The sequence below is a fragment of the Gavialis gangeticus genome, unplaced genomic scaffold (genome assembly GCF_001723915.1).
Source record: "Gavialis gangeticus isolate Ggan-Ray unplaced genomic scaffold, GavGan_comp1, whole genome shotgun sequence".
Lineage (NCBI taxonomy): Eukaryota > Metazoa > Chordata > Crocodylia > Gavialidae > Gavialis > Gavialis gangeticus.
Genome location: NW_017729032.1, coordinates 26,266,547 through 26,292,759, shown reverse-complemented (window position 1 = coordinate 26,292,759; position 26,213 = coordinate 26,266,547). Strand labels below are relative to the sequence as shown.

Here is a 26,213-nt window from a genome sequence, read left to right as displayed (position 1 = left end):
CAAGATATAGGCCCTGAAATTCCTCTACATGAGAAGCTGTCATGCCAACAAGGTGTCTGAGGCAGCCGGACCCTGATCTCCTTCCATGGATTCTTGAGAGGGCTTCTCACCATGTGGTCCAGCGCACAGCCTCAGGGCCAATCCACTGTGACCATCAGTGAGGCAGCTTCCTTCCAACAGCCAACTCCTGCCCCTCAAGGCAGTCTGAGGACCTGGTGTTCTCTGTGACCCTCTTCTCAAGCTCCATTGCTGAACCTAGATCTCAGGAAACCTCGGAGGTGGACCCCAGTCCAGAATGGTGGCAGCTCAGATGGCACAGACATTGAGAACACCCCAGAAAATGTCTCTGGTAAGTCAGGGTTTGGGTGGGGGAAGGTGGCTGGTGCTTGACTGGTGTTGTGTTTGAGAGCTTGGGAAGGTGGTGGATGGGGTCCTGAGGGAGGACTTGCAGCTTTTGGAGGGGTTCTTGGCTTAGTGTATCTCTGAGCCCTAGCTTGGAGATGCACACCTTTGCTAGCTAGGTGCTGGAGTGCAGGTGATGCTGATTGATTGCCCCTGCTTCCCAGCAGTTGACCAGAAGGGCAAGGGCATTGTGCTGTGCACAATGTATATGTGTTGCAATCAGCAGCACACCCAGACATTCGATGGCTAGCCAGCCAGGCCTATTCAAGGGCTAATGATTTCACTCAAGAGCCTGCCCACCATATCTTGGCCATGATCCCATGTGACCTACCTTCCCAACGCAGCAAGCTCAGCCTCTGGACCCTATCCTGCCCCACTCTGGCCCCTAGTCTTGTTCCCCTAACCTTCCCCATCCCCAACTCCTAGACCGGTTCCTGCTCTGAGACCTGTCTGGCTGGCCTCTGCAACACCTGGAGCAGCTGTCGGAAGATTTAAATTAGCTGCAGGCAACTGTGGTTCATTGAAATTGATGAGGCTGCCTACTGGCTCCGAGCACAGGGCACTACTGAATCCCAGTCATGTCTGGGGCCAACCATGGCTCTCCCGTGCTCCCTGCAGTGGAGAAGGGAGTGGGGGTCAGGCAGTGACTTCCTGCCTGGACAGATTCAGTGCTCATGGGGGTAAGATGTCCCCAGCAGCCTTTCCCTGACTAGGTGGCTGGGGGAGAAAAGCCCCAATCTTTGGCTCTCCCCAGCTTATCAAGCCTCAGGGGGTGGGGCTGAGCAGTGACTGCCTTCATGGATGGGCTCGGCACTGGTGAGGAAAGGTGCCCCTGCTGACTGAGAGCAGGTGGGAAAGGGAAAAGCTGTAGTTGGTCACATGTAGACACCTGCAGACACTACATCACTGTAGCACATTGCTATAGTGATAGAATGTCAAGTGCAGATGTGCCATCTTCTAAGCTAAGTACAGACAAAAAGCCCAAGGCTGACAATCTTCACAAGTTAGTATAAGCTGCATAGCCTGAACCAATAAGTTTAGATACAAAGATGGCACATCTACATGAGATACTATGTTGCTGTAGCGATGTGCTACCGTGATGTAGTGTCTGTGGGTATCTACATATGACCAGCAGCCACTTTGCTGTAGTGACATGCTCCCCCGTATAGTGTGCTGCTACAGCAAAGTAGCTGCTAAAAATAACTGTGTGCCATACATACGGCACAGTACGGGGTGTTACCACGCCGTGATTTAGTACTTCCAAAAGGAAGTACTAAATCATGGTGCAGTAACAACGTCACCAAAGCAACACATTTAGACATGCCCAGAAGGTATGAGGAAGCAAAAACAGAATCAGGAAAATGTTTGTTGGCTATTAGTTCACAACACAGGAAGAAGAGGTGAAGGATAAAATAAAGAGAAGTCTAAAACTAAATATCCTTGAAAATGTTTTATTCACACAAAGCAATCACTAAAGGGTGGGGGAGGAGGGTTCACAACATACTGAAAAAGGGGATGATTTCTGCTGAATCAGGATGAGGAGAGCAGATAAGCTTTGTGCTAGGATGATTCCAAGAGCTTTGTAAAAGTAAAAGGGATTTTGGATGCTACATCAAGCACCTAACGGCCTAAAAAAGTACACTTTTCCTGTTACTGTGTTACCTGACTTACAGCATCATCCTGTATGGCACCATATCATCACTTCCAACACTTTCAGACAATGTGATGAAGCAGATTTACACAGTGTGCCCTGCAGCAATCAGACATGAAAATAACTTTCTTCATAGATCTTATAGAAGTTTTGACTGGAATCTGTAATTTTTTAATTTTTTAGGGTTGTTTTAATAAGGCTTAGCATAGTTAATATACTGATACCATGATATATTGTAGATCTCATATTTTTCAGCTTTAGGTTGATTAGTTTCACTGTGAACTTGCCACAGAGATAAGAGCCATTCCTGTAAGCTCACTGCAAAAAACTATCGACCTTTATGTTAATAGACAGCACTCTGAAGGACAGATAATAAAAAAGGCATCATATCATGCTGAGTTTTAAGCGTTGGGTGAAATGAAGCAGGAATTGTTTGGCGCAGTTTTACCTAATATTTTTATTAATAATCTGGGAGAAAACAATACATTAATGACATTCATAGCTGATAACAAACTGTAAATAATTTGATTTTATAAATGAATTTTCTCCTTTTGCTTTTTTGGTCTAAATAATAATAATAAAAAGCCTCCAGTCAACATTAACCTAAGTACTATGGCAGACCGTTACGTATGAGGGGTTTTTTTAATTTAGGATTTTTTTCTCTGAAGAATTTCTATCCTCATCTATCGTCTGTTTTACCAGCAGTAGAAAAAGAACTGTCTAACAAGGAGCTTTGAAAGGGCCATGAGATACAGAGTTGAAATCCCAAAGGTATGAAAACCAGTGGAAATTTTACTGTTGATTACAATGGATCCAGGACTTCATCCACAATTCCTACCATTTTCACAGACATAACTACAATGTGTGAAACACCATGAGCCTAGAATAATAGTTTTTATTTGCACTGGCTTAAATAACTAGATTAGATCCAAGTTAATAGGAAATGTACTTTTCCTCTGCCATACTGAAGGGAACCATTCAATCAAAATTTTCAGAAAATGAAAAATTAGACAAAAGAAGGGCAGGAGACTTTTATCATTATAGTAGTGTCTGAGATAAGCAATACAACTAATAATCAGTCAAAACAAACTTAAGATATTCCCAGTTCTGTAAAATTAATAAAATAAATAAACGTAAGAAAAAAAAATCTTGTCTTTTGCAACAATAGTGATTGCCATTGACTCACACCAAGAATAGGAATATTTTGGGGTGCTCATATGTCATAAATATATATTTTCCTGAATTACATTTCCTAATATAGGGTGCATCTACATATGATGCTATATCACTGTACCAATGCACTACAGCGATGTAGCATCCATGGGTGTCTACATGTGACTAGCAGCTACTTAGCCATAGTGACATGGTCCCTGGTATAGCATGCCTCTATGGCAAAGTAACTACTAAAAATATACATGCACCATGCATACAACACAGTACGGGCTGTTATTGCACAGCAATATTGCACAGCACAGCAATATTGCACAGCACAGCAACAAATGCGTCATAGCGCCACGTGTAGATGCACCCACGGTGTTTGATATCTATTGATAGCTAATGTTAAGCTGTTTTTAGTTTTATCATTTTTATGTTTGGATGGACTACGGTATTTGATGTCAATGTACTTTTGTATTTTATAAGTGACTCATATAATCCAGTCAAATGCTTTTTGATTAGGCATCAGGATAAAGGCTATTGTTACCCAAGAGAAGCAATATCTGGCCACCTTAGGAAGAAAAATCTTTGAGAATTCACGTCTCTGAGACATCTGCATTTTGTGCAGACAAATGATTTGGTGCATATATGACCCCAAACTCATCTTCACACAGACAATGGTCATTTATATTGAAAAGGAAAAAGGTGTTAATTGGAGAAAAGTCTAATCAAAACCTTTCTGGAGAGAAGTGAGGGACTGTAACTCACCCATTATTGTGGGATTAATAATCTCTTTGTCTACAAGGATATAAATAGTTTCTAGTTATAATTGGAACAGGAAAGATGCCTGACCTATCAATCAGCTATATGTCTGGCATGAAGATATCTGGCACAAGAATTCAGTAGAACTACACAGAGGTGCAGGTAAGAATGGGTATTTAAGAGCTGCTCTGGGAGTAATTTGGGATCTAAAAATCCATGGTCTTCAAAGACATAGGACCTTATTGCATGGGATGCAGCTGACTGCTGTCCCCAGCCCTGGTGCCACATAGGAGCTGGTTCAAGACTCCCCAGAACCTCAAAGGAATTTTGAACATGTATTATCTCCATGAAGCAGTCGGACAATAACTGAACATATGTTATTTAGTACCATGTGAAGATATACCTCCCGCAAAAAAGTTGTAATTTTGCTACAATCCAGTGCACTTAGCATGTGTTTTACTTCTTGAACTTACGGATGTTCATGTTTAAGTGCAGATAGAATATCCTAAGTAGAACATGAGACATAGCCCTTGGTCCCCTACTTGGCAAAGTCTGGGCAGTATAAGCAGACAGGCTGCTTGCAGGAACTTTGGCTGATTAGAACCAGCAACTGCTTTCTAGTTAGTAGAGCAACCTAGGGTAAGATCAAATTATAGTTCTTATCACATTTTTGTTTGCTTTGTTTTACACCTCTGTCTGTCTTCAATATACAGTTACTATTTTTTCTGATTTCTCTTGTTTCTGTAATAAATCTTTTTGCTGTTGTCTGAGGTAAGTGTAATTTCAGAGCATTTTGGTAAACCCAGGCTAGTTACTATATGATTGAAGACCCATACCTTCTTGCACAAGCTGAACAAAGGTGTGATTTTTTTCAGCTGGCAAAATGTCTTTATGCTAGGGCTGGCAAGGCCCGGGTGAGATAGATGGAACTGAGCTACCTTGAATCAAGAAGTTGGCCCCTTGGCACATCTCAGCTTGTTCTCACTGATCAAGCAGCAGAGGTTTTTGTAGAGGTTTGGCACTGAAAGATACTCCCCGCTTGTGTCCCAGTGATCTTAGTTTTGTGTTATAATAAAAGTTGGCACACACCTTTCACATAGAAATATAACACTGAGGCTAACTGTGCCCCTTTAAAAATGAAGTGAATTAATGATTGGGAAAGGTGCTTGGCTGACAGTTTATACAAGTACTAAATAAATGTGCAGTAACCTGAGTTATTGCATAGTAATGCTGGTATATGCTTTTTTGGTGATGTTACTGCACAGTAGCCTAATACTACTGCACAGTATCATCACATCACAGTTTTTGTCACACAGTGCTACTGCACAGTAGTGTTAGGCTACTGCTCAGTAAGTGTCTTGTGTAAACATGGTCAGTTTATGGCACAGAGAGTGCAAGATTTATAACAACTCTAGTCCAAATCCAGTTCAGTAATTCTAAATCTAGAAACAACCTCATCTCAAAAAAAAAATAAAAGGCCAGAAATTCTTGATGCAGTAGGTGATGCTCCACTGAAGGGGACACAACAGCCACATTGCATTTATGTCAAATCAAGAAAGAATGGCCTCCAGCAGAGGTTTCTCTATTGGAAATTGAATTCATGGCATATACATTGAACTTTCATGTGTATACAAAATGTTATATAAGCTCCAAGCTGGGTGTGCATACTTAGTGCTAGGCTATGAGGAGAAGACTCATGTGATTATGGGCACTTGAGCAAACACTGAGTCAAAAACCACAGAAACAAGGAGGTGAGGGACTTATCCAAGTTCAAATAAGTATAGCATAGATGAAACAAGAAAAGGGCTTCTGCTTTCTCTTCTAAGCCACTCTGTATCTCTGCTGAAATGAATCTAATGACTATCCTCCAAACTGTCTGTAAATCAAGAACTTTAGCATTGCTTCACATTTTTTCACAACATGCAGTGAGCGTCAGAGGAGATGAGGAGTTAACTACAAATATTGCTACTTCTGTCAGCACCTTTGAGAGCAGCTATCTAGAAGGAAATCCAACAAGAGGAGTGAGATCAGGACCGAAAGGGACTGCTGGCCAGAGAAGATGGAGTTAATTACCTCAGCTACTATTCTGTATTCCTTTTTTTTTTTGTTTTGTGTCTGTCTGTTGTATGTGCCCTGGAATTAATTGTTGCAAGAGCGGCAAATGGCTTGAACAAATAGGAATTAAACTAAAAAAATGTGGATGGATTTCAAATTTGTGTTTTAATTCTCCCTTAACAACTAAGGTTTTACCATCACAATAAGAGTTAAAAGCACAGACCAAATCACTATGGCTAGGGACAGAAGTTACACATAAACCGGTTTAAGTGATCAGAAATTGGTTTAAACCTGTAACGGAACATAAGCTCAGCGCACACAAACCAGTTTCAAAATGACTGAAACTGGTTTAAGATAAATTTGGCTGAATGTAGTATTAGACTTAACTGATTTGGGTCAAACCCATTTATGAAACTTCTGTCCCAGATCCCTTCCTAGTTTAAGTTAAAGCACAGTCCCGCAGCATGCTTTTCCAGCCCTGGTCTGGGCTGTGGTATCTGCTCCAGAGAGAAAGGCTGGCTCTGCCCCTCTGCTCCCTAGCTAGAGCAGTGAGGGCTGGCAGACAAGGGGGCGGGGGGCGGGGGGAAGAAAGCCCAGCTGGGGGATACAGCCCAGTGTATGGGGGGGAATGTCCCCCCACCCCAGACAAACCTCAGCTGGTGCCTTTGCCCAGGGAGCTGGGTTAAACACCCCTCCCCCACTCAAATTTACAGTTCACTGCAACTGTGGACTGCAAATCCCAAGAGGCACCTGGAAGCAGGAAAAGGAAGCGATGAGCAACCTTGCAGCATCCTGCTGCTGTAATCTGGACTGCAAATCCCAGGGACCTCATGGGCAGTGGGAAGAGGAAGTGAACACACAGGTAGTGAGCCATGCTCTAGTGCCCCCCAGCTTCTGGCCTAAGCCACTGCAGGCATGAGGCTGCATACCTGAACCAAAGGTAAATGTCTGTTCACTTCTGTTTCAATTTATTCTGTGCAGCTTAGACTAACTTGCAAAGACTGAATCAATTCTGGCTTGGGCTTTTTGACTCTCTGTACCTAACCTATATGATCCAAATTTTTATTCGATATAACAAAACCACTTAACACAAGAGTGTTTCTCTGGAACAAAGATATCTTTCTAGCTAAGAGATGATCTTGCTGCTTGTTCTTATTTTATAATCAAGGTTATCAATGTTTTGCTTCTCTAATTTATAACCAAATCTCTAATTTACATTCTAAGTCTGCCAGAGCTAAATTAGACCATGATTTATGCAAAAAGTGAAAAGCATTGAACTCTCCCAGGAAGATAAGAATTTCTGTCATGAAATGTCTTTTTCTAAATGTCCTCAGCAACTTTTCTCTTTACTATTTTATGATCATTAAAGTGTCACTTGGGGGTGCAGGGATCAGTTGGTAGCATGTAGTTAGATGCTTGAATTCCCAGGAACTTAAGATGTAGTTTCTATTAAGGACAAATTAAGCTGAAAGTCATAGTCAGGGGGGCCTTAAGCAAAGAAAAGCCTTTAAGTAACTAATGACTTGTTTAAGTTCTGCCTATGTGGTGCACACACAAGAGCTTGGGTAACCATTTATAGCAACTGCAGGAAATGAACCATAGTTAGAAACAGAATTTATGAACTGTTAGCTCAACTGGTAATTAGCTTGAGAAGCAGAGGCTGAATCTGGAGGTATAATACAGCACCACAGATCAAGTGCCTTGTGATAATTGGCAGCTTAGAATCATCGAGTCCTGCAGGTTTATCTTCTCTGGGGAGATGTTGCATTGTTTTTGTTTCCATCCAATAACTGAGGGAAAAAAAACTGGACTCAGGAAACAAATAGGGAAATTTACCTGATGGAAAAGTAAGGTTAAGCAGTGACCATGGAGGCACTGTAGTATATATGTAAAGGCAGACACTTACCATATGGATGAATGTAATATTTTAAAAAAGATGGACAAGTGCGTTATCGTCAAATACATTTATAAAAGTACATATTTGGGTATATCAGAATCAAAACTACAGTGCATGGTAATTACTCATTGACTTCCAAAGCCAAAACAGCTTGCTGAATTTTCTCCAAATTTTAAGATACATTTACAAAAAACCTGGCCATTTTCAGTATAAATTAGCATGGCATGCCAAAGACACAGGGGGTCAAACCTGCTTGTAGCATAAATCAGTTGCACCTATAACAGTGAGGAAGCTGTCAGTGTGGGTGTGCGTACACACACACACACACACACACACACACACACACACACACACACACACAATCTATCTGTAATAAATATGTGTGCATATATGTATATACCTGTATGTTTATATGTATAGTATACAGATTTTTTAAATATAATGTATCACATAAAATGGCAAAAACTTTGTTTAAATTGAATTACTGGGGTTATAAACAGACATTGCCAAATTAAGCACTTCAGCCGTCCTGGGATGCATTGACATAGCTTATGTGCTTTACTGGGTGAAACATATGTCCCCTTGATGTCCTGCAGGGTTGAGCCACTGCCACTCCTGGGCTTGGCTGGGGCCTGATCCTGCTGGATGACACTCAGGGTGTGGATCTGCAAACAGGGAACCCCAGGTTTTCCCAATAGCAGAGGAACACCTGGGGAATTCTTGGGGGTACCTGTGCAATTGGGAAAACCAAAGCTTTCTCTGTTTGCAAAGAAACTATGAGTAGGGGCACTAGGTAGCATAATACACAATCAGGAAATCCCCTGCTGTGGAATTTCCAAGGTATGCCTCTGAAAATGGAGAAAGCTAGGCAGGCAGTCCTGGGTCTTCAAGGGCCCAATCCTGCATGGTTCAGGAATGGGGATTTTGTTATTCAAATGGGAATCTGAATTGAAATTTCCAAGGCATGTAGGTTTGGGCCCTGAAAGCCCTGAGAGGGCCTGCCCCAGGTGGTTGGACAGCATCTGTGCTTTCCCACCTTAAAGCAAACAGATATCTTCCACAAAATAGTAGACAAATCCAAACCAACTATTTTTATGGTGGCACAAAGGCAACATCTGTTTCCTAGGAAATCAGATCTTTCCTTTCCTTTCCTTTCCAAAATTGAGTTATAAACCTTTTAAAATAAGCACTTATAATGGAAATGGAAACATTGACAGATCCTTAAATACAGTAGATGAAGAGCAAGGCTGTAATAAGAACCTGTCAACACTAAAAATGAATGAAGCAGAAACTCCAAATGAACATAAAAGCCTGTCCATTTCTGACTTTTTGAATAAGCCTATTTTTAGATTTAAGTGCAAAGTGTGCTTCAAGTAATTGGATAACAAAAAGCAGACTAAAATCAGGGTGTATAGGATCTCTGCTTTTGAAACTGTTATTAAGAACAGTTGATATGTAGTCAACAAAATAGTTACAATCTCCTTGAATCTTGCTAAAGGATGTTGCAATCCTATACAACTATGTAGTAATTTTATTATACCACATCTTTCTCTCCTTTTCCCTCTTTCCCCCACCTTTCTCACACACATATATGTACATATCCAATGTTAGAAGAACAGTAATGTTACAAAGTGATGCAAAATTTCAGATTACCACTGCCTCTCCAACCTTAAATTGGCCCTTTTGTGAACATACAGTCTGACACAGCCTTTACTCAATCACTTATTATTTTGCAGTAGGATCCCTGTCTCATTTAGTGTGCTTCTTTAATTAAAACAATTGTTGTATTCTCATGGTTCAATGTCTGGCCCTACTTTTATTTACTTTATACAATTCAAAATCTGATATGAGTACAAAATAATGAATTTCTTCATGGATTTTTATAAAGTACATCATCATCTGAGGGCTGCTCCAACCCTGTCAACATGCTGCAGAGGGGCTGGCTGGGGCACGAGGGTGTTCCAGTGTGGGGCTAGCTCCCCGGCAGATCCCACATTGAAGCACCCTCATGCCCCATCCAGCCCCGTCAGTGTCTACGTGTGCATTGCTTCAGAGTAAAAAGCCCCACCACAAGCTAGAATTTATATTTACAAGTACTAACCCATGGTGCAGTTAATTAGATTCCTGCAGCCTAATAGCCTGCATTTGTAGATGCTAAGATGTTTGCTGAGGAGCTAGTTAGGCAACTCCAAAGTACATGTGTAGTTTAGATGCGCCCAGTGTTTTTCCCGGTTGGCTCCTTATGCTAGTCTTTTTCTAGCTAGTCCCAGCCTCCACCCTCCATTCTGCTGCAGGAATCCTTGTCAGATCTGTCTCCCTTTCCTGTGCATGTTATTACAAAGATGCAAAAAAGTTTTATACCAGTATAATAGACTAGTGTTTAACATTGCCTCCCCGCCTGCTATGTTGCAACAGGCGATGGATCAAGTGTTACAAGACACTAGCTCAAAGCTTTTTATGATGGCCTGGTCTTAACTAAAAAATAGGACACCTTGTTAAAGGATGTACAAGATGTCAACAGGTACAGAATATGCTCAAACTGTCACTATTGCACCCCTAGGAATGGCCATCCAATTCCTGGCAATAGCTCCACATTAATTTTGTAGAACCATTAATTTATTAGTAGTGCTTTACATGGGCCACAATCTCAGGTCAAGGTTGGATTTATTAAAACCAGAATTGCAAAAACATGTTAGAAATTACCAGCTAAGCCAGGCAATGACAAGGAGAATAGATACTCCTAGGCAAAAGAGTATTGACACATGATCAGAGTATTGGCAGGTGATAACCAAGGACTTCATTAAGGGAGGCTTGCAGTTTTGAGTGCATGCCTAAAACCTTTGTTGCATGAGGTGTAAGTGGTGCCTAAAACTGTTTGGCACCATCATGACTAATTATAAGATACAGGAGTGAAAGTCAAACAGAGTAAAGAAGCAGCAGTTGAAGTGTCACCACTTGTTGAGCCACTGGCTTTGCAGCCTACCATGACAACCAGTCATATGTCACCAGAAGGTAACAAGGCTGAACTGCCAGGATCTAAGAACAGCGGGTAACCTACATCTGACGATGAGATGCCTGAATCTGACATGGGTGAAGAAAGGCCACTGCATTAGGACTGTGTTTAATGGGATGGTAGCTACTGCCTAGGAAGGAAATGTAAACATGACCCTGAAGTAGTAGCTGAAGCAGTGCATCCTCAGGAAAGAGATCCAGGAGGTGACTGATGTTACCCAGAAAGGAAATGCAAGCCATCTGAGAGGCATGCAGTCTGTGCATTATGTCTGTCACTGTCATTTCAAGAGAGAGGGACAAGATGTGAGATGCACATGAGAGTCTAAAGTTACTTTTTGGTTGAATCTGTTAATGGTAGTGAAGGTATAACTTTATGTTCTCAATATATTCCATGCTTCCCAACCTTGCAGTATTCTGCCACACTTGAGATCGGAGTAATTTTTTTTCAGGACACCCTTGAACAAATAGAACAGTAGGAGTTAGCGGAAACATTGTGAATGCTGTGGTGCTTTGAACCTTATTTTTAAAGAAGTTATTAGTTTCTTTCACAAGCCACATAGCATTATTCTAGAGGTAACATTTAGATATTGTGCCCTCCATTTCTATTTGGAAATTTCTTGTACTGTGATGATTGTCAATGGAAAAAACCCACAAATCCAGCTGTAGAAAGAGGGCTGAAGAAGTCTCCATTATTAATTATTCATCCTCAAAAGTAAAAGAAAGAAACCCAAAACCAAACAGAGCAAATTTTTCCTAATAAAACCACTGTTTCCCTAAGTTATCTGCTTGGTGGCAAAAAATTGCCATTTTCTATATCTTAAGGAGCTGATTAAGTAATAATAGAGACTTAATAGCATTTTTTGCACTGCTAGAGTGCTTCTGAATTATTTTAACTATAATTAATTGCCATGTAAAGGAAATAATGAACTAGAGTGAAAATCCAATATGAATTTAATGAGAAGAATATTTTGGATGTAAGAGAGAGAACAAAAACAGATGAACAAAGACATATGACACTTTTTAATACCTATGATTCCCCAAGCATATCAGTTTAAACATCAGCTATAGTCACTACTGCAAGAATAAATCTAGAGGAGAAAGGTAGGTGACCTTAAAAAAGTGATGAAACAGAGATTACAGTACATAGAGAAATGACTTACTAAAATTTGTGAAGTCATAAATCATTAGAAAACACCTTTGGTTTACAGAAGGTTGCACAAAAGGTTTTTTAAAGCATTTATAAATAACATTTGGCCAAAATCTAATCTCTGACTTTAATGGAGTTACTCATGATTTATTCTGATATAACTGACAGCAGATTCAAGGCCATTATACTGTGTATTTCAAGCTGTACTGGATGCTTGAAAAGTTTGACAAAACATCTGTTTTACTCTTTTCTGCAGCTTTACAAACTAGAACCAATCTACTTTTAACTAGAAATAGGCACCAAACTGGATCACCAGTCGTAGCAATCTATATGTCTCCATGAATTATACCTTCAGGTTAGAAAAAAGTTTTGAGTGTGACTTACCTTACAAATGAGAAAAGACCCATGTTCTGTATCATATTAAAATGTGTCAGAAATCTCAGAATAAGGTTTTGCAAGATATCACAATTTATGATCCCACATCTTGCAAGAAGAGGTCATAAGAATCAATGCCTTGGTTTCAAACCTTAGAACCTAAGTTCTAGCCAACATTTGTCTCAAATCTAAAGACCAAACTTCAGTTTAAGCTTCAGGTGCAGAGATTACCCTGGTGAGATATGAGATGAATAGGAATGAATGCAAATTTTTGGCCAATTGCAGATGAAAATGAGTAATTTTGACACCACAGGATGCCTCCAGATGAGTGCACATTTGTGGTTCGTGGTACCTCAAAGCTCTTTCAGGCACCACAAACCATATATGGCACACGTGCACCTGTTCACTGGGCTAATTTGCAATATGGTGCCAAAATCTGATACTGGGGCATCCTGGTGTAAAAACAACAACAACAACAACAACAACAAAAAACCATTTTTAAAAAGTTGTGAGACACATGTGGCAGCAGTGTGTGCTGCCAAAAATGGAGCCTGGCCAGCCAGAACAATGCTTTGGATTACTGGACAGACTCTTGAGTGGCCAGATCAGCGCTGCTGCTGCCCTGGGAGCCCCCTGAAACCCCAGGTAAGGCTGATGGGGCCAGCATAGATGCTGCCCATCCTCCCCCACCCCACCTGGGACAGTTTGTCCCACACCAAACCCCACATGCAGAGGCAAAAAGCAGGGGCACAAATTTGAGCTCATGCTATTTTGGCATGGAAAACATATGCCCCTGCATGTGGGGATGTGCTTATCGTTTTTTGAGTATCTGATAGTATGGAGGAATCCAAAATGAAGCAAAGTAGCCTGGAAGTGGTTAGCAGATGTCAGCAGAAATAATGTGGCAAGATGTCAAATCAATACTAATTTTCTCAAAGAAAACTGTGAGGCTGGTCAGTTGCTGTTTACTTAGTGATTTCTTTGAGATACATTTATCAATCCCTAGTCATTTACTGTTCTATGAACAGGACTTAATCATGAGATTTCACTGAGATGTTTAGCAGTAGTTGATGAACAGTTGAGAGCAATCAGCAAAATGAGGGAATTCTTCCCCCTTTTAAAAAAAGTATATGGTAGGAATTTCTCTTGTATAAGTTTCCAGAAAAGTTGCACAAAGCACAGGAAAGATTGTCCTTGTGCCCGTAAAAGTACTTCTTTTCCAACATATCAGTCATTCATGTGATGTCCTTCTTTTCTCTTCTTCGAACAAACTACCTATATTGTTTTAGGAATACTGTGTACAAAGTCAGAGGTGAGTTCCTTTGAAACTGATTTTGCTTCTAGTTGTAAACAAAATGGACAGGAATAACTAAATGGATTTTGTGTAAAAATTGACTGAGAGTTAAATTGAACAGAAACCAAATCTTTCTAAAGCTAGAAAACATTCAATCAGCTCCTTTTATCTTCATGTCACTTCACGTCCCCTTCCAGGCACCATCAGAACCAAGAAGTATAAATAAGAAAAAGACTATTCCCACCCAGAACCAACAGACACCAAATAAAAAAACTCAATGTCTTGTCCTAGTTAGATTTTTTCCACCAGAGCTAGATTAAGGCTAAGTACAGATGTTCAAAAAGCCTGAGGCAGAAATGATGTGGTTTTCTGTATGCAGCCTAGGTTAGATTGGTAGCAAACAGTATACACATTTTCCCTTTGGCGAGAGGGGCACACAGGCTTCCTGCACTGGATGAGGCCTGCAGGTTGGGGGCACTGTAGCTGTGAACCACAAGTCTTGCAGTACCCCAGGTGCCTATGGCCCAGGTACCTGCTGGCAGTGGCTGAGCTGTGGAGGGTTGCCTGTATCCAGGCCTGGTCCTGATGGGTCTGTCCCCCTGCCCACCAGAGGCGAGTCACCACACTGGCTTCTGCTCAGAGAGGGGTCCATATTGGGCTCTGGGTGGAAGGGTGCCTGGCTATGGCCACTGACTGGGAGACAGAGTCAGGCTCCGTGGGGTTGTGCCCAAGTACAGGGGCATAGGGGTCCCTGGCTGGGTGTGCAGGAGCCAGGGTCAGGCTCTGTGGGACTGTGCTGAGTGTGGGCTCAATGTCAGGTGTGTGTGTACATCGTGGGGTGCTTTGTGATGAGGTGCAGATGTCCCCAGGTACCAGGGCTTGTGCAGGGGACACAGAAGTCTCCCCTCCTCCCCCACTGCCTCTCTGTGACCGACAGATGGCTGGAGGCAGGGCTGAGGAGAGGGTCTGTGCTAGCTTGGCTCTGGGAGAGCTCGGGGACTGGGTTGGCTGGGTGTTTGGCCATAGCAGTACAGGTTGAGTTCTAGCACGCCTCCCCGTGAGGGGCGGGTTGCAGGGGGCCACGTAACAGGGTTGCATGCCAGAGGACCGTGATTTAACTTGAAATTATAGGGGATCTGGTAAGGAAGTTCAATTCACTGGCTTAACCTAAATCAATTAGATTTGAATACACATCAAACCAGGTCTATCTTAGACTGGGTTCCACCCATTTTAGGCCAGTCTATGTGTGTTGACCTTGTGTATGGTTACAGGTTTTGATTGATTTCCAGAGACTTGCACTGGTTTATATGTAATGTCTGTACCTGGCCTAAGTTAGAGAAAACGTCAGATAAGCATCCGTATTTAATGACTGGTATTTAGAGTAGACATAAATTCCCTCAATTCAGTCATGAATAATATGCAGGCCTACATTAGGTAGGCCAGTGGTTACAATCTTTATTTTTGTGATGCTATTAAAATTTACAGATTGATTCTGTTACTTGCTTCTTCCCTCTCCTCCCCCTCACATTTCCTCTGACTTATTAACACATTTTTCTCTAACTGGTTCCATTACACTAACAGTAGTAATTGGCCTGGTTTTTCTCTCAGTTGCAGCAGTATAAATCAGGTAATTCTACTGAAGTCAGAGGGCAGAATCTGGCTACAGTTATATAATGGAAAGTATGCCTCACAACTATATTGTAAGGGTGAAGGGAAGAGGTCCCCAATGCTTTCAGAGCTCTCAAATCACTAAGTATGTCTTGATACATCCTAAAAAGCTACATACTGCATTTTCAAAACATCTTGCTACTGTACTATTATTAACAAGATACTGACACCGACTTTAATAAAAGGCATTCCTGCTAGCTCTGGATTGTATTTGTCAATAGAGCACCCCAGTTGTCAGCACACGCACGCACACACACACACACTCACACACACTTAAATTAACATGGTCTGAACAAACACTATAACCTAGTAAAACAAAATTCCAGGCCAAACAAAAATCTCTTGAGTTGATTGCAGTAGCAGTTCAACAACGAATAGCATTGAGAGACCAGTACCAGTAGTATCTTCTACAATCGACACTCTCACTGGTGTTGATCCTCCATTACAACATGCCTATATCTATGAACTCATATTTTCAAAATCTACTATTCTGAAGTTATATCAATTAATTAATAATATTGCTTTATCCCTCCCAAAGGAACCCACATCCTACAAAATGTTCCCCCTTTTCTTTTTCAGAACAAAACAAACAGCATGAGATTATGTTGTCACAAAGATAAGATAAAGCAACATTCACTTAAGCAAAATGGCGATAATAGTTAACTAGGACAGATAAATTGTAGAGCATTCATCAGTATTATATAAAAGTACAAAAAAGTTCTTGCTTTTATCTGTCAGTCTAATACCATACAAGTCAATTTAAATGGTCCATTCATAAATTTTTACCAGAAAGAAGATTATTGTGTATTCTTAAATTCCATGTCAAGGCTGGCAAAACTGCTCTAATGCACAGAAGAACTATCTTGTGTAATGCAATTACAGTTGCCATTTGACCTGAAGCTGCTTAAACTACATTTAAAGTACAAAGCCAGACAGAATTTACTTAACCAAACACAGTCTGCTAAGCGGATGTGCCACTATGGACAGACGTGATGTACTGCACACTTGAATCTTGTAATGTGACTGTATTGCTATTCTGTGCAATGCTTTCCAAGGCGCCCTTAGGCAGTCTTCCATTGCTAACAAGCTGATAACCTTCACTTAGATCTTCTATTAGAAGTATATTAAATAAATAAATGTGATGGTCTTATGTCACCACTACGGTAAGTTCAGCCTACAAACGTTGCATCTTCTGAGCCACAAGATGTGTAACACCTCCACATCATAAATGCAGCAGCTCTATAATTAAAGCAGGGGATAGAAAAACAACTCAAAAACAAAAAAACCCACCTTATTTTCATTTTTTAAACTACCAGAGTTTTGATCTCAGCATGTCTTAGAACACTGCTACTGTTAAGTTAATCAGCTCATCTAATACGTCTACTACATACAGATGCATATGCTCACCTATCACCTGTTGTACTTTCTATATGAAACCACTGTATTGAAATGTAAATGCAGTAATAGTTTACTGAACATGCTTCTGACCTCTTATTCTCCCTTACTGCTTTGTCTCCTTTCTTCCAGGTGATAGTTGGTTTTGGAGAGGCTTGTGGTTTGCACTCAATGACAACTTCTTGGCCCTTGGTAACAATTATTGTTTTCTTCATTTGATGTAGTGGAAAAGTGGGAGCTGAAGCTGTTAAAAAGAAAAGTTTTAGTTCTACAGAAAACAGTCAAATCCTTCTAGATCAATAAGAGAGTTCATCATCCATTTTCATTTATTTTGGTTTGGAAATTACTGTATTAAAGAGCATATGACATTTGTACAGGAGCACCATTAAAACATCATCCAAATCTAGATAGAATAAACTACAATTTAATCAATATATCAAATAGTAAGAAATCACTCTTATCAACACTGTAAAGTTATATTACTTGTGATATCCTATGGTGCTTGAGAAAATCTACAATGAAATTAACTGTTTTTAGAGACAATGGCCCAAACTCTCAGGCTTTCTTAAATTCCAGTCCCTCATATCTGTTAATGCTTGACTTGCCTATTTGTTTGCTTATAGTATCCCACAAGCCAGGTATTTAAAATTGAGAATTTAATAAGAAGGATTAAAGTGTTTAAGACTTCATTCATTTGCAAAGTGTCTACAGTTTAGACTGGAAAAAAATCAAGTCAATTGTTTATGCCATCTTAACCAAACTGAACCAAAATCAAATCTTTTTCTGAGACTCAGAAAGTCTGACTGACTCTTTTAAAGTTATTTTTCTATCATGTACTTCATATGGTTTGATACTAAGCAGGGTCATGGAAGGAGAATGGTTGGAAAAGCCTGAGAGAATATTCATGAGCCATCATGAATAAAAACTATTATAAATACCCTGAATCAGCTTATTTTTTTGGATCACCAAACCTAAAACAACTTACCCACATGCATGATTCCAATGACTTCAGTGAAACTTATCATAGAGCTAAGGGTTTGCGGGAACAATACTGGATTTACCCAAAACATGTTTCTCCCCCCTCCCCCATTTAACCTAGGGAAAACGGCCATCATCCTGGATTCAAATATAAGGTGGTAGGGAGCAGTGGTTACTACAGCTCCAACTCCAGCCTTGAACTAGGGCCCTGCAATAATTAGATTGTATATATGTAAACAATGACAAATTTATACAATTTCTATATATAAAATCTATTTATGGAGCAGTCACCTTAAATTTAGAGTCATCTTGGATTCAGGTAAATATGGTACTTTAAGTTTCTAACCAATATTTTGGTAGTGCAAGAGGGATGTTGTAGCTGTGATGGTCCAGAAATTACGCAAGAGGCAAGGGCTCCCTAACAGCTATCACCCTAAGAAACCCTTGCCTAACCCATATTTTGAAATTTACAATGTTTGTATAACCAGTGACCTCTTATTGTACGAACCTTACAAGTGAATCCTACATCCATTTAGGGCTTTTTTTGGGAAGGATTAGGAACCAAGTGAACTTTGGCTACATATTTCAACCAAAACCTTAATATTCTTTCATCCCTAATAGCCCTGTGGGGGGATTTAATAACAGCCTTCAACCACATGAAGGGTAGTTACAAAGAGGATGGAGCAAGACTGTTCTCAGTGGTCGCAGACAACAGCACAAGGAGCAATGGTCTCAAGTTGCAGCAAGGGAAGTTTAGATTTGATATTAGGGAAAACTTCCTCATTAGGAAGATAGTAAAGGACTGGAAAAGGTTACGCAGGGGGACGGTAGAATCTCCATCCTTAGAGGTTTCTAAGACTCAGTTAGACAAAACCTTGGCTGGAATGGTATAATTAGGGATGGCCCTGCCTTGAGCAGGGGGTTGGACTAGATTACCTCCTGAGGTCCCTTCCAACCCTAACTGTCTGATTCTGTGATATCACCATGTTTCTGTTCAATGCTAGAAGTGTAGTACTGATAAAAGTGTCAAGGGCCTATTATCTTGACGGTTTGTTTTATTTTGTATCTTGTAAATATGTATATCGCCCATAAATATTTTCTAATAAACTCTAATTTGGGCATTATAACTTAAAATAGGAAAGTACTAATGGTTGTGCCTTCATAAGGTGACTTTAAAGGGACTGCTAATATGTTGCAAACTAATCACATCATTAAAGACATTTGTAAAAAAGAATGGGATACAATGGTGCAGAAAAACAGATTTTAATAGTGTAATCCATGAAATGTGAGATTTCTTTTTATTGTCTTGAAATTTTCTCATGTTCTTCATAGTAAGAGGTTTTTGTTCTTAGGACTGTTTTTTTTGGAAAGAAAAGAGGATCTTTCTGTGCTTTTGAACAGACCATTATCATTTCCCTCATAGATATTGTCCCAGATACAGGATTTGGCCTTGAGTAAGAAAAATTCACAAAGCATAACTAAATGAGTAGCTTCAAAAAGAAAACACCGTGTTAGCAAAAGTACCCTCGAACTCCTAGGTAACCAAGGAGCTACTTACACATAAATAAAAGAAAGGAAAAAGAAAAACTCAGCCAAATTTAATTATATATGTGTTATCCACTTCTGCTAAGGTTGGAGAGATGGGAGCTCTTTCTTTCTCATGACAGATCATAGAGCCATGTAATTATCAAAGAGAAAATAGAGAACAATTCTATTCTGTTCAGACATTACTCACCTAAAATCTTCAACTCAGCACTGGCATAAATGGTTCCATATTTATTTTCTGCTAAACATTGGTACATTCCAGCATCTGAGAGATTCACACTGTGGATCATCAGTACACCATTAACCATCTCAACCCTGCTCTGTAATGGAATAAAAAAATAATTCTACAAAAGAAAACAAATGAGGTGGATTTTCTGGGTTGTTAGCTTTACACGAAGAAATAAAATATAAATGTGGTTAAAGTATAATTTAGTGACTTATGAGAGTGATTTTTGGGGGGTTTACTATCCATGTCAAATGCAAAATATTTTGGAGTCTGAAAAATATCATAAAATACAGATTTTCCTCTGGATTACTTTCTCTGATTGTAAATACTACATCCTCCAGCATGGCTTTATTCGCTTATATTTAACTGCACTTATTTGCCCTTTATAAATCGTTCAGCAAAGATGACTCTGCAAACTTGAAATAGCGTGTGAGTGTTCCAGGCAAGGAACTAAGGTTCAAGTGAAGGCTGAAGTATTTTGGGGTGGGCTAAATCTAATTCAAAATGAATCTTTTGTTTACATACCAAAACACATACAGCCTAACATTATTAGTTCTCATACATAATCTCATTGGCATCAATGGCACTATTTTCATTCAGAGCTACTCATGTGGTAAAGGGTGGAAGGATCAAGTTGTCTGTGTCAATAATGGCAACTTATCATCTCAAAAGGCCTATTAATAGAAAATAATTGCTGCAGGTCAGAAGTGAATTGCTGCTGACAGCTGTGTAGGGAAACATGCACTCCATGTGGTTGTATAATGAATCACTGGAGCTGGTGCAGTACATTCTTCAGGATTGTTACTACAAACTATTAGTATTTAGTTAAAAGTGTATTAATAAAAACAGCATCTGAAAACATATAAGAATGAGAAAAAGAAATTCCCTTCCATTTTTTGCATTTTCATTTGATATTAAATTGAATTTGCAAAGTTCATATGCTGATAACAAGTGGCTCTTTGGAAAATCTTAAGCAGGACCGAATACCCACCACTACTTCTGCAAAAACAGAAATGGAAAAGTGAAGCCATATTTTCAACGCCTTAGGGCTTCAAAAACAAACTGACTTATATGTTTACTTTCGTATTGTTTGCATAATTGCTTGATTTTCACAGGTTGAGGCATGCACTGAAAAGAAAGGCATGCCATCTTTTATATTCATAAACTCTGCTGTGAATCCATTAATAAATGGAGACATTTATTGCCAAATTGAACAATTTTATTTTTAATCTGGCAACATATGAAGCAAATCTACAAAACATTTTTCTATTACTCCTAGTGTTTGGAGACCTTAGAGGAATAGAAATGTGTTGGTTAAAAATAAATAAATAAAAGGGATTAACTGGGAAGATGACTCAGCAAGAGAAATTAAAACGAAATAAAATCTAGACCATGACATTAGCAAACATTTACAATGAGAAACACTATAAACAAGAAATTACTTTAAATGTGTCAGAGCAGAACACTTTGAACTTGGAATTCCCAAATGAAACAAGTTAATGTCGTTGGCCAGCTTTGTTAATCACAGGAGAGTTATTTTGATATCTGAAGATGCAAAACTAAAATGGCTACTAAGAAATAGCCCTTGTATACTTTGTAGAAGTGTGTGTTAGCACTGAGGGACTTGAGAACTATAAGTAGACCACACCATGTAATATTTAATACCTATGCAGTAGGTGATATATATCATAGGACTCTGAGTTTAAGGAACTCTTTACCAATAATTCCTTCCTGTTTTTTGCTCAGTTACACAGTGGTTGCTCATAACGTGCCTCTACACAGAAACATCTAGATATAACAAACCACTGAAAAAGAAAATCACAGTCTAAAACAGAAATAAACCACAGTTGTTGCTTTGTTCAGCTACATATCATTAGTTTAGTAAATAGGGATAAGGTGCTTCAGACTCAGCTGTGAAGGCTCCACCTCCTGTTCTTTGAGGTTTATCATTAGTCCTGTTAGATGGCATGTAGGTTGACATAGGACAGGAGATGGACTCATAGGAAAACTGGTGCTAGAGTTCCTGGATATTTGAAATTAGCAGGAAAATAATGAAGGCACTTTTTTGAAGCACTGTCCCTTCACCGCTTTTTTCAGTTCACCTTACCTGAATTAAAGAAGAAACTACAATTGAGAGGTGCTTTACTGAGTACTGTACCTGTGTCCAAATAGGGAGTCCATTCTTCAGCCAACGATAGGTTGGCCTTGGCTTTCCAGTGGCTTTGCATTCCCATCGAAGCTGATCTCCACTGTCTAACTGAGTATCATTAAGCTTCTCCATCCAATGTGGATAGGCTGTAAAAGAGTACTATGATGTGATATGGGAGCATGGACACAGTTTACAATTCTTTAGTTGGTATTACAAACATTCAGATTTTAAGACCAGTTTCTTTTTAGTGATTGTATTAAATTGTGTGTGTGTGTGTGTGTGTGTATATAATACTGAGTTTCAGGAAAAGTGACAAAACTAAATTTTTGACCAAAGGATGCTATAAGATTATGAACTGCGCAATGCCATGCTTAGAAGCAAAAAGCCTTGCTCATGTAATAAAATACTGTAGACAAAAAATAACTACACTACAGTTAAGACATTAAAGTAGCATTCCAAATATTTGTTTGGTTGCCATCATATTCACTTTAACTTAAGCTAAGACCTTTAAAATATTAGTATGGAAACCAAACCAGCCTAGTCTATCTGATGTATGTAGCTTTACCAGTTCAGTAGGAAACTAGGATTTACTCAGCTGGAAAGGCAGGGAAGTGAGTGAACTATCTGTTCCTGTTCTTTTAAAAAGTGGCCACATGTGTATGCAATCTTATTTGTGCAAGGAGTGAATGGGCTTGCTCCTAAGAATGATGCATTACCCTTGGGATACAGCAGAATTCTCCAGGAGCATAAATCACATAGTCAGAAAGAACGAGATAGTTTTAAGGAGGAATAGACCTAAATGATTGAGGGATCATGTGAAAAAATTAGTACCTTGAATTTCATCTTGGAGACCATTAACAATAAGTAGAATGAATGGAAACACAGGCCTCTGATCACGTAATCAGATCTCTATGTCTAGAAACCTAGCCCAAAAAGAGCTCACTGATTCAGTGAGACTTAATGAACAGATCACAGATCAGAATGGAGGATGAAGTTCTGTGGCAAGGAAGCAGCCACAGAATGTATATAATAGCCTAAAATAGTAAGACTAAAACTTTTAATTCACTTTTGCAATAAACTCAGGAAGGAGGAACTATATTTCTGGTTGAGCTGCATAGTAACCCAGAGTTAGCACAGTGAAGAATCTATTCTGGACAACAGTGAATCAATAAACTACTTAAATAAAGAGAACCTACATTAGACTGAATTTAAAAATAAATCTGTCTGGTATTTGATAAGTCTCCCATCACAGAGCTGAAAAGATACGAGGGAACATGATGGGTGACTGTAGTGAGTATAAAAATTCTAGTGCATTGGTTTCAAGGGAAGTTAATGAAGTCTATATCAATCCTAAATGTGTATTATTTTGCAAAACACTGAATATAAGTGTGTTACTCCATTGTCCCATCAGATTATTTTTAGGGATGTTATAATTAGTACATAGCTTTGCAATTTCCTGCCCACAGGCTGTGGGAATCAAAACTGAATAATCATTGTACACTTATTCCTTTACAACCTCAAACATGAAAATCCCGGTGGTCTGATTGGTTGCTAATAACTATCGCTATTCTAAATGACTGTCCTGTAAATATGCAAATGCATCATCTCTAAATGGCCTCTGAACTCAGAATTTTCCAGCTATTTGCATGAACAAATCTGAGGGTTTTTTCCACTTTAAAGAAAAGTACAAGCATGAACAAGAGAAAAGTGGCCTAGGTGAGAATATAGTATGAATTAAGTTAAATAAAACTGATGGAAGAAATCTATAAAGTAAATAGAAAATAATTTGCACCCATTTCTTTTTTGCCTTCCACCTCTGTCAGTTGGTCCTCCTTAGTCATGTATAATCACCTTTGACCTTCCTTGCTGCTGGTGAGCAAGATTCCTGTCCCCATAATGAATGTCACAATTTTCGTTTAAATTGTGTTTACCCTGTAGAATTCTAGCTTCTGGTTGAGTTTGTTTTTTAAACACACTGGGAATAGATCCTAATCTTACTTACATTACTATAAATCAGGGGCAAAGTAGATATAACTCCAGTATTTTTCCTATATTATAGTTGTATCTAATTAATTATAAAAAAAACCCAAGAAAAACACATCTTAAGTATAAGCAAGAAGTACAACAAACTATATAAGGATAGAGCAAGGTGGCATCTGGCAATGAGCATGATTGTAGCCGAGATATGAGTAAAAGAAGTATGAAGCTACTGTTTTCTTATTAAATACCCTTTAGGGAAACTATGCCACAGATTCAGTGATCTGTACACATGCACTTTAATGTGCATTAGCCTATTTTAATGCACAATAAAGCTTCCCTTAAAAATGCTATTTAACTAATGCACAATAAATAGGCTAATGCACATTAAGCATCATTTAAAAACCGTGTTCTTTAGTTAATGTACGTTAAAATAAGCTAATGTGCATTTTCCTAGTACCTCACAATGGAGGGCATCTATACATGTGCTCTGGGGTTGGAGGGGGTTGTTTTAATTAGAGCAGCTGCAACAGCTATATTTAAAGTGCCTGCAGCGTCATGTGCATTTAGAATCCGACACTTCAAAATGGCAGTGGGGACATTTGAGCTAAAGCTCATCCAACTGCTCCTGCCGCCCTTTAGAAGTGTGGGGGTATTAGATTTAAACTAGTGCATGAATGCACATGTAGACTGAAAAACAGAAAACTGAAGTGACTTTTTCAACAGATAGTGAAACAGTCCTATGCTACTCTGTGAGCAAAACGAAGGTGCGGAGTAGCATAGGACCTCTGCAGGACAATCAGGTCAGTTGGTGGTTGACTCAGACAAAAAGGCAGAGTTCTTCAATGAGTTCTTCGCTACAATATTCCTTATACTGACCAAGACAATCCCCCCACCTTAAGTACAAAAAGATGTCCAAAAGGCACCAGACCACCAAAGGTTAGTGTTGACTTAGTTAAAGAGCACTTGGAAGGGCTGGATGGGTATAAGTCAGCCGGCCCCGATGACCTCCATCCACGGATCCTGAAGGAATAGGTCAGTGTCATTGCTGAGCCACTGGCATGGCTGTTTGAACTCTCATGGTGCTCTGGACAGGTCCCTGAGGACTGGAAAAAGGCCAACGTGGTCCCCATTTTTAAGAAGGGGAGAAGGGAGGAGCCGGGTAACCTCAGGCCAGTCAGTCTTACCTCTGTCCCTGGGAAAATACTAGAAAAAATCATCAAAGAGCATATTTATGAAAGCCCAAGAGGGGAAACGATGCTGAAAGGAAGTGAGCATGGATTCATCACAGATAGATCCTGCCTGACAAATCTTATAGCCTTTTATGACCAGGTCGTACACTGCCTTGACACAAGCCGATGTCATTTACCTGGATTTTAGGAAGGCCTTCGACACAGTTTCGCATCCCATTCTTATATGGAAGCTAACGGGCTGTGGAGTGGATGCCTACACAGTCAGGTGGGTGGCCAACTGGGTTAGGGAGCGAACCCAGAGAGTGATGGTTCACAGGTCATTCTTGGCTTGGAAGGAGGTGGACAGTGGGGAGTAGCATAGGACCGCAGGGTTTAGTCCTTGGGCTGGTATTATTTAATATCTTCATCAGCAATTTGGATGAGGGTGTGGTGAGCACCCTCTCCAAGTTTGCAGATGATACCAAATTATGGGGCAAAGTGAATATACCAGAGGGCAGGGAGCAGTTACAGGCTGACCTGGACAGGTTAGATCAATGGGCGGAAAGTAATAGGATGCAATTCAACAAAGATAAATATAAGGTACTCCACCTGGGAGGGAGGAATCCCCAGCACACCTACAGAGTGGGGGATGTCCTCCTCAGCAGCTCAGAGGCTGAGAGAGATCTTGGAGTCATAGTTAAGTCCAAGATGAACATGAGCCGGCAGTGTAATGAGGCCATCAAGAAAGCCAGTCGCACCTTGTCGTGTATTAACAGATGCATGACCAACAGATTGAGGGAAGTGATGCTCCCCCCTCTATGTGGCATTGGTCAGGCCACAGTTGGGCACTGCACTTCAAGAGGAACACGGAGGATCTGGAGAGGGTTCAGAGGAGGACCACTTGCATGATTAGTGGTCTCCATGAAAGACCCTACCAGGAGAGGTTGAGAGATCTGGATCTCTTCAGCCTATATAAAAGACAGCTGAGGGGTTAACTTGTAGCCACCTATAAATTTATCAGGGGAGGACAACAGGGAACTGGGGATGCGCTGTTTACCAGAGCGCCCCAGGGAGTGACTTGGAACAATGGGTGCAAACTAGTGGAGAGTAGATTTAGGTTAGACATTAGGAAGAAATCTTTTACAATAAAGGTGGCCAGAGTCTGGAATGAGCTTCCACGAGAGGTGGTCCTATCACCTAACTTGGAGGTCTTCAAGAGGAGGCTTGACATTCACCTGGCTGGGGTCCTCTCTTCTGCCAGGGGGAGGGGGTCGGACACGATGATCCATTGGGTTATTTCTGACTCTATAATCTAACCAAGGGGAAGAGCTAGACCAGGAATTCTTAAGTCAG

The 26,213-nt window shown here is 40.1% G+C and overlaps 1 protein-coding gene across 1 annotated transcript in view; it reads right to left on the bottom strand.

Moving 5' to 3' along the window:
- The window catches only part of CNTN5 (contactin 5), a 1,308,168-nt gene that overhangs the window by 300,903 nt on the left and 981,052 nt on the right, over window positions 1-26,213 (bottom strand). Inside the window, exons 11-13 of the mRNA XM_019525021.1 lie at window positions 21,721-21,857; window positions 19,527-19,656; window positions 16,907-17,057 (exon numbers count right to left, since the gene is read on the bottom strand). Coding sequence (XP_019380566.1) covers window positions 16,907-17,057; window positions 19,527-19,656; window positions 21,721-21,857 — 418 coding nt within the window. The remainder of the gene's footprint in view (window positions 1-16,906; window positions 17,058-19,526; window positions 19,657-21,720; window positions 21,858-26,213) is intronic.